General features: G+C 44.0%; 1 protein-coding gene across 1 annotated transcript; it reads right to left on the bottom strand.

The window, feature by feature from the left end:
• Positions 1–1,514: 1,514 nt before the first annotated feature.
• Positions 1,515–7,497, bottom strand: LOC125551023 (probable inactive heme oxygenase 2, chloroplastic). The gene is made up of 4 exons (XM_048714172.1): positions 6,890–7,497; positions 3,633–3,856; positions 2,076–2,183; positions 1,515–1,973 (listed from the first exon to the last, which is right to left on the bottom strand). The coding sequence occupies exons 1-4, from the start codon at positions 7,392–7,394 to the stop codon at positions 1,881–1,883; spliced, it is 930 nt and encodes a 309-aa protein (XP_048570129.1). The 5' UTR covers positions 7,395–7,497; the 3' UTR covers positions 1,515–1,880.
• Positions 7,498–9,640: the final 2,143 nt, after the last annotated feature.

The raw sequence follows: 9,640 nt of genomic DNA on the forward strand, positions 1-9,640 counted from the left end.
CGCAAAAATAGTTAATTATCTCTTTTTAGAGCCGTAGTTTTCTTTTCTTGAGAATTTATTTAGAGCCGTTGTTAACTGTTCTGCATGTATTACATGGCCCATACTAAGAAATAGGTGCGCAACAGTTGACTGCCAACCATCCACCTGGGCCACTTCAAAACCAAAGCAAATATTCGCACATCTGTTCACGTGATGAGCCTGGGCCAGCCGCATACAACAACACTGTTGAAACTCTATGTATTCAAGTCCGTATTGTCTGGCTAAATAAATTTGGCCCAGATCCCCATGCTCCACCGAACGATTGGGATACCGAGCGCCATGTCGCTCATGACCCAAAACACTGTACTCATGATATATATCTTAAATTCTATGAGTAGGAATATAAAAAGAGATGTTTTTTGATTCACATCATAGAATGAGATGATATGTATTTTAAATCCTATGAGTAGGAATAGGAAAGGAGATGCCTTTTGATTCACATCATAGGATTTTTTTTTTCATTAAGTCTAGGCTAATATTTATTTTTTCATGAAATATAGAGGATAGGAAGAATTCCTTCATAGAAATAGAGTTCTATTCCTACAAGCCAAAGGGCTCTAAAGAATTTTTTTTCTATAGAAATTCTATCCTATGAAATTCCTACAAGATCCCTCTAAACCAAAAGAGGCCTTGGAAGTCTTGGTGAGGTTTTTTTCCCTCTTGTCGTGATCTTCGAAATTAGGTCTATATATATATTAATAGATTTTGACAAAAAAATATCCTGAGGGCAAGTTGTACTCCAAACTCTAGTTTACTTGCACTTTCTCATGTAGTGCAATTGTGCTCCCTGCAACAATGTACAACTTTTTACTCACCAACGTTCTTACACTTTGTGTTCCCCCTGTGTAGTGCACTTTGTACTCTGAACTAATTACCTAGTACTCCCTCCATTCTTAAATATAAATCTTTTTAGAGATTTCAATAAAAGACTACATACGGAGCAAAATGAATGAATCTATACTCTAAAATATGTCTATATACATTTCTATGTTGTAGTCCATTTAAAATCTTAAAAAAAGACTTGTATTTAGAAACAGAGGAAGTACAACACATCAACCCAAGGAGAAGCGCCACCGCCTACGGAGACTTTCAATCAAGAGAGCGCTACATATATGAAAACACTGACATGGTAGAGAAAAGGACCATACAGATTGTAAACCAACATTACCGCCGACTCCTATCCATGAACGGCCACACTGTATTAGAGAAAGAAATCAAGTAGCTCATGTCATCTAGGATCATTGTAATAGAGAAAAAAATCAAGTGACTCATGAACTTTCTAGGATAGCTAGAGTTTCTCCTCCAAATATCTGGATGGGCGGTGCTACGATCCTTATGAATAAATAAACAAAGAGATAATTGTCAAAAAAAGAAAAACGTCCTCGCACACTGGCATGGAGTCTCCGAGCTATATAGGGCACCAGGGGCACCGTGGAAGGGGGTCCACTCCTTTGACCTAGATAGGCTACACCACGTACTAGAAGATTTCCAGCATTTACCATCAAAATCACCACCATCATTATCACAAGTTACTGAGTTCGTTTTCCTCAAGTACCCCCTACATTATCAGAAGTCAGGCAGGAAGTAGGCCGTCTACTGCCCAAGGAAGCACCTGCCAGTAGATGAAGAAGGCGCGGAGATGCACCCGTGGCACCAAGAATAGGCGAGCAGGAGTCGCGAAGCACAAGTCGATCAGCTCCATCTCTAACAGGAAAAGACATCTATGGGCCGAGCCGCCTCTAGAAAACATTATCTCTAAAGATGAAACTACACTAAGCCTCTAGCTTTTCCCGTCTTCAGGTTCAAATCAAGTGAAGCCTGTAGAGAGATTGGTCGTTTGTCTATGAAACAATTAACCGCACGATCCGCCCCATGTACTGGAAGCATTTTGCGGCTTCTTTCAAGCACAAGTTCCTGTCCTTCCGAGACCAGTGCTGCACCGCAGAAGAGACGCGCTAATCAGACCAGCAATCACATACCTCATGGGGATGGTTTCAACTTTACATGAAAGCAGGAAAACATTGCGCAATGTGTACCTTGCTAAGCTCATTAAGCTTCTCCCTAGCATCTTTTAGTAAAATTTCTGGGTCAGAATCCCATTTGTAGAACTCCAGCAATCTCCCATCCAAAATTTTGTCGCACGTCTGTTACATGAGAAAATAGCAATACTTCTTCAGAGGCTTTCATCGAAGACAGCATAGCAAATCTTTAATTAAGTTCCGGCTACGAAATAAAGAGATGGTTTTGAATGGATCCTTGTCGCAGTTTATGGGGCGGCACAGCCTGAATACAAGCGCAGATTTTTAATCGATTTAGTTCATGCTTGTAAGAAGGAAACCCTCCCAATGCTCATTGGTGGGGACTTCAATATCATTCATAGGGCTGATGATAAGAACAATGATAATTTTGAACCTCTCTGGCCATTCCTTTTCAACGTGGTCATTGATAATCTCGATCTGCGTGAGATAGATTTGGCAGGGAAGCAATATGCTTGGGCTAATTCACTTGACAACCCTACTTTTGAAAAGTTGGACCGTGTCCTTATGAATTCAGACTGGGAACATAGGTTTCCTTTGGTCTCAGTTTGGCCTCTGGAGACTTTTCTTTCTGACCATACCCCGCTGCTCCTTGATGCCGACAATGCTGCCCATGTTGGCAACCAGCCCCTTCTTAAGTTTGAGCTAGGTTGGCTGAATCGGGATGGGTTTTATGATTTAGTCGCCAAAGTTTGGCAACAAGAGCAGCAAGGATTCACGTCAATCGAACGTTGGCAATTCAAGCTACGCCGGTTTTTACAAGGTTGGGCCAAAAATACAAGTGGTATTTACAACAAGGAGTCAGAGGTGTACACAGTATACTAGACTATGTAATTTTTGAGTTTCCGGTGATTTGTAGTTTGCTACTTTATTTTGTTTTGCTTGAGAAGTACTAGACTTTATAATTGATGTACAGGCTGGGGGGATGTTCTCTTCCATCATCTGAAGAAAAATGCAGTATACTAGGCCAAACAGCTACCTGAGTCCAATTACCAAGCCAAAATATTCAGTTAAAGAAATGTAGGTAAAATGATTGTGAAGACGGTTTTTGGCAAATACGAAGGCTTGCACAGAACATACATTTCCCTTTAAAAGTTCACGATAAAAACATACTTGATCTCACAAAGGACAGAGGGGGCACACTGCAACTATCTCATGATTGTACTTCACAGTGATCCATTTTCATTCTATATCAACCAAACTTATGGGCATTTCCTGAACAGTCCCATCACAACTTGTCTGACAAATAAACTGATTGTCCAAATAAAATCATGTCACCTATAAACAGGATGGCTGTAAAATTTCTACCAGGAATAGATACTCTGCAGTACTACCCATATTAAGGCTAATATATTGGCCCCGGCGTCGGGAAATAAGTGCTTTGTATAAGCAATGCAACAGAATATGACATGACTTGAGAAAATAAAATACAGCACAAAGCATCTAATTTTTATTGTATACAGAATACGGAACTCGATCTGGTTTAGTGATGGAAGAATTGCCAGAATAACTGAGACAAGATCATGGATATTTAATCAGGTATGGATAGGGAGTTACCTTTTTACCAATCGCCAACCCTCCAGTTGTATGAGAAAAATAAAGATTGTAATAATGGGAAAGGAAGGCCGGGGCACTGCTCCCAGCCAATTCAGACAGATAAGCTGCATATGTTGATCCAAAAGTACTTGGCTCTGGAATTTCAATTGCTTGTTCTCTGAACCACTCCAAATCTTTTTCAATGCTAGCCGAACGTTCCAAACCACTTTTCCTGAAGTAAACATCTGAATGAACATTAAATTAATAATATGCGAGTAGTAGATACAGTTTCTGTTGTACTGATTCAAGAAGTTCTTAGGAGCTACAATAGGCATTAGATGTTTCTTGAAGGCCATTATTAATTCTGATTTCTAATAATTTAGGCGTTTCACATAGAAGGCAGCATGATTACTGGTCCATGCTGTTGCTGAGATATTATGGATATACTTAAGTGCACCAAAAATTGTTTTGCCTTCAAAGTACTCCAATTTTAGGGTTGGTAGTTTTTTAGAGTAACACTTCCCAAACAACTTAACAAGCAAACTATCAAGAATATTAACCAGTGGAAAGTAAAGAACTGCAACTAATTAGGAGGTATGGTAAAAAAAGAGTGCAACCACTCTTGACGCGATCATGTTTTTACCGTGGTTCGGATGGTTGGCGCTATCATACGTCCATGTTGATGGAGGCTTCGAACGAAAGGTTTTAGGATCACAAGGAACCCAGTTGAGTGGCCCACTAAGAGCATCTCTAACAGACTCCTTAAAATCGCGCGAACTGTAAAAATCCGGCGACTATACGGGTTTGGCCCTTTTTTGGGCCAGACCAGAGCCCGTATACTCGCCCCGGCCCATAAACCTTTTACGGTGGCCCGGAACCAACCCCCCCCCCCCCCTCACGCGGTATAACTACGGGTTCGCGGCGAGCATACGGGGCCAAACCCTATCCCTGTGCCACCGCAATCCCCCCCTCTCCCCTCTCGATTTCTCGCCGCGGTGACTCGTATCCGCCGCCGCAATCCACCATGTGGCGCGGGATGTGGAGCTCGGGCGGCCGCGCCGGCGGGGGCGACGACCCCGAGCGGCAGCGGTGCGTCATAGCCGACAGCGCGAGGAAGCAAGCCACCCGGAAGTACACGAACCGCGGCCTAGAGCCGTAGCTGTCGCTCCTCCACGTGAGACGAGGAGTATGACCGCAAGCAGGCGCGGCTGTCCTCCGGCGTGAGCAGCTCCGCTGGTGGGTCGAGCTCCTGTACGCCGCTCATGCCGGTGAAAAGGGAGCCGGAGGAGCTCCCGCCGCTCCGCCTGATGAAGATGGAGCTAGAGCCGGAGCCGGAACGGGGGGGGGGGGGGGGCGGTGGCGTCATCTGGCCGGAGGATTTCCTTCCCCCGGCGGAGGCGGACATCTTTGAGTCCGCCATCGTCGCGCGCAGTGCGCGGGAGGAGGAGGAGGCGGAGCAGCGTCGTCGACAGGAAGTCGACCTCGACGCATTCCTCCTCGAGGAAGGGCTCACGAGGCGCAGGAGTTCGACGACAATTTGGAGGCATGGGGCTGCGAGGCCAAGGCGCAGGACGACATCTACATCGACCTCGTCTCCTCCTCCGACGACGACTGAGCTCCTCCGCCGCAGCACCCGGATGGCTCCGGTGAGCAAAATTTTGGCAGTAGGGTTTACAGTGGCCGCCGCTCCTCCGATCTATTTTGTACAAATAGGCTATGTATGAAATATGTATGATGATCAAGTAAATATGAGCGCTACTAGTTCTACTGATTTCTCCCGCGAAGTTCTGCTTTCAAAATTTACAGGTTCATGTAAGTTTCTGTTTTGCCGGGCTGTTTTCAGCCCGTATCCGAGGCTTGCTGCGAACTGTAAACTCACTTTACAGGTCCGCGGTATAAGGGGTCTGCTAGAGATGCTCTAAGCGGCCCACTGAGCACAACCAACCTATACAATCATGGATTGCACCAATAAGCCTAACTAAGGGGTAGATCTTCACCAAGTAGGCCATCTCCGAGCCATGTAGAAAATGATGGGCTCTCAAGTGACTCCTAACCGTCTAGGATGCACACACACCATCCAAGAGGAGCAAGCAAAGCAAAGTCACTTGACAAGAACTCCTCAAATGACATTCAATCAAAGCACCTCATGAATCTAAGAGAACACTCTCTCACAAGAATAGGATTGTGGTGAAAGAGATGAACTTGAAGGTGTAGGGATTCAGAAAAAGGAAATTATTGGCCTTCAAAGAATCAAAGAAGTGATCAAGGAATCACCCAACACTTCTCTTCTTTTCTTGCCTTGAATCTCTCTTCATCACTTCTGGTGGTTGATGGATGAAGTGGTTTGAGTGGCTTGCAAGGGGTGGAATGAGTGAGTGGAATGACTTCAAATGAGTATGGATGATTTCAGCCACCAAGGGGTATGGGAGGATATTTATAGAGAGGATCCAAGATTTGACCATTACTAAAACTTGCCCCATGGTTTCTGCGCCATGATTTTAAGTGGAGATCCCAGAGGGATCCACTGCAACCAAATGAGCCCTTAGTAAGAAGGTTATGATAACTTTTTGCATTGTAAGATATGTCTTCTCTTAGTTACATATTTACTAGTAGTTTACTTCTAAATCACCCATAATTTGAGGAGTACGCAAACATTAATTGCTAAAGATAACATGAAGGGCACAGAAAGACTATCTTTCAACAACTATTGTGCATGCCCTCATCAGCACTAAGGGCTCTCCCAATGCATTATATCCTAGGTTATATCATATGCATTAAATATGTACTTAGATATAGCTCCTCCAATGGAATATATCTTATTGTTGTATCTAAAAGAGCTCTCATTTAATTTGTTTTGAGAAAGAAAAAGTATGAGTTGTCTTGGTTTTGGTGCTAAGAGCTATATCTATATTAAGATATGGTAACTCTCTCTTTCATCGTTAATTAAATAGGTGGCACATCAGATTTTTGCTTAGGTGTCATGATTAAGATATAGTCCAAGATTGAGCACTGAGACTGCCCTAACAATACAAGTCATACTGTGAGCTTCAAGTGCCCAAAGAAATAGCAAGGGAAACAAAACCTTTTACAGAAAATGACATGATAATGAAACACTCTTAACATGCGCCCACTACAAGCCCCATTACTGGACCCAAATTCGAACTGCAGGATCACATTGCCGCTCTGGAAAAGAACATCTGCACTAATTGCTGGCTGGCTGCAGCAATTGACAAGAACAAGAACTGTAGCAAAGAATGGGGAAGAAAGATCTCACTCACAGGCGACGTCCGTAGACCCGGCTATGATCCGCTCAACGGTGTCGAAGACAAGCTTGCTATCCACAAGGTAGCCCACGAACCCTTCCATGCTGGGCATCCACTCCTCCACTTCATGGTTGTCCTCCTCCTCCTCCTCCTCCTCCTCCTCCTCCTTCACTTCGTCGTTTCCCTCCTCGTCCATGTCGTCGTTGTCCTCCACCTCATCCTCCCTCGATTCATCGTCCTCCCCGGATCCGTCAGCCCTATTATTGCCCTTACGAGTAGTGCGCTTAGTGTTGCGGAGGCGCATGGCGACGAACCGCATCTCCTCGGCAACGCCCACCGCCTCGCCTGGGTACTGCCTCGGGTACCGCCGGGGTTGCGGAGGCACTGGCTGCGCCTCTGCCGGGGGCGAAGGGGCGCAGCGTGTTCTCGATAGGCTAAGCTTTCTGGGAGGGTGGAGAAAGCGGAAGTGATATGGCCGCCGGAGCGCCGCCGCCGAGGGGACGGCAATGGCGAGCGGCATGGTTATCCACTTGGACTTGGGAAAACAGTCCTCACTGTCACCACCGCTCCTATTCTCCGCTTCTTGCGAGAGATAGGGACCATCCGCCCCGCAAGGAGCCCCGCTACAGGGATGGCCTCATGGGCCGGCCATTTGTTGCTTTTGATTATTTTTCTGAAATTCGAGAAGAAAAGATTATTTTTCTGAAATTTGAGAAAAATAAAAATAATATTTTTTAAAATATTACAAAATGTAGAGAGATAAAATGATCCCAAAATCTTATAGAAAAACAGTTAGATGCTTGCTATCTTTGTGAAATCTGTTTCTAGTGTGTACAATTTTTGTTACACCATGCATGGAAAATCTTCATATAACCCTTCAAAATTGTTTTTGATGTCACTTGTGTAAAACACTGTTTGAGTTATATTACTCCCTCCAATCCATATTAATTATCGCTGATTTAAAAAATATTCATAGTTTCTTTTATGTGTTGACCAATGAATGAATTCATCATACATCTGCAGTGGCGGAGACAGGGGGTGCCAGCAGGGGCCCTGGCCCCCCCTAACATCACGTTGTTGCTACTAAATTACTGATGAACAGTGCAGCATCATAATTTTTTTACTGATAAGCATCTACTTTTCTAAGATTTGGCCCTCCCCAACCTGTTTTAGTATCACTTGCCCCCCCCCTAATCCAAAGTTTCTGCCTCCGCCTCTGCATACATGCACCGGCCTCTGCATACATGCACCCTGCGCAGTGGTCGAGCTCGGTGTCGTAGCATGCATGAACTCCAATGAGCTTCCAAAGTTGCAAAATTTGCTGCAACGCCGGGAACATTGATCTAGCTAAAAAATCGGCTTGTTCAAAAGATTCTCACAATGTTGGAATAGGATAAATGAAATTAGAGTGTCATGTCATCTTGAATCCTATAGAAATTTGGATGGAGGAAGTTTGAGGGATTGAAAATTTTATTTCAAACAGAGTGCAAACAAATCTTAAGGAAAAATTCCTAAGGATATAATCCTACAACTCAAATCAAACGACTGACACAGGAACAAAACTAGGGATCCAAATCCTCCAAAATTCATGTAAAACTCTCCTAAATCAAAGGAGCCCTTAATTGGACCAAGCTAGGCTGCTCCCGTGTTTCTTCTCCTTAGTCCATAGTGGTAGCCAATAGCCCACAAGCGTAATTTCCTTCCTTGATGCTTGAGCCACTCACTGAAGGCAGAATCGAAGGAGGCAAATCCCATCTAACACGATGAGGCAGAATAGTCGCCCAATCACATAGGGTGAGCATGGTGGGTTGGTCCAACTTGAACCAAGACCAGGGGTCAGGCTCTCCTGCTGGGATCCTTGCACGCACTATCGTGCAGGGCCAACCAGCGGCCAACACGTGGCCTGGTGGACCCGACCACTAAAACAATCACACCCTATCTCTGTAATTACGAAAAATCAGCAAAACTGCCTTTCTTTCTCCCGCGTATCAACGGACTGCCGCCAAAATCTCCCACATCCTTTCTCCTCTCCATTGTGGATCACAGAAGAATAGATCAGGATCGATAGAGAATTGCCCTCTCACGTGGACCAGCATCTACGGTGTTCTTAGGCATGGAAGGAGCTCCCGCGACTTCATCATCCATAAGTTTGTTGTTGTGTCTTGAATCTGCAAATTATCAACACTCTCATCATATGGAGGAGACAAGATTAAACAGAAACAAAGGAAGAGCTTAATCTTTGACATGCAAATTAATCCTTGAGACTTAGCTCCTCGTACTTAATTCATCTTCCATAGGTCTGTTTCTTGTGGGTTTTTTTGTGCCAATTGTAATGATAGAGATTATTGTATCTAAGAAAAAGGAGAGTGTTTTGCTAATGCTCGTATGAATACAGTGTGATATTTGGCAAAATATGTTGTCCCATCTTGAAGTGATGTTTAGGTTTCACTATAACATGAGTCTGAATATCATGTTTTTTTACAAAAATGTGTCGTCCATGAACTAATTAGTATATGATATTTTGATGTTATGTAGATCATGAGACCACAAATGTGGGAGAGGCGGGTCGAAACATAGACGATTGTTACAGCAAAAGGTTAAAACCAGAGATAGGAATGGAATTTGAGAGTGAAGATATAGCATATGAGTTTTATAATGCATATGCAGGACATGTAGGTTTCAGTGTCAGGAAATTTTGGCATGATAAATCGTCAACGAATGTTATTCGAACAAAGAAATTTGTATGCTCAAAGGGAGGTTTCAAGG

Source organism: Triticum urartu, chromosome 4 (assembly GCF_003073215.2).
Source record: "Triticum urartu cultivar G1812 chromosome 4, Tu2.1, whole genome shotgun sequence".
In the NCBI taxonomy this organism is placed as follows: domain Eukaryota; kingdom Viridiplantae; phylum Streptophyta; class Magnoliopsida; order Poales; family Poaceae; genus Triticum; species Triticum urartu.

What these genes read in the sequence shown, in the direction of transcription:
- LOC125551023 (XM_048714172.1), bottom strand. Translation starts at nt 7,394, where the DNA reads ATGCCGCTCGCCATTGCCGTCCCCTCGGCGGCGGCGCTCCGGCGGCCA. An exon ending in CGGGTCTACGGACGTCGCCT is followed by an intron (nt 3,857 to 6,889) that starts GTGAGTGAGATC and finishes ATGTTCATTCAG; the next exon opens with ATGTTTACTTCAGGAAAAGT. An exon ending in AGCTTAATGAGCTTAGCAAG is followed by an intron (nt 1,974 to 2,075) that starts GTACACATTGCG and finishes TCTGCGGTGCAG; the next exon opens with CACTGGTCTCGGAAGGACAG.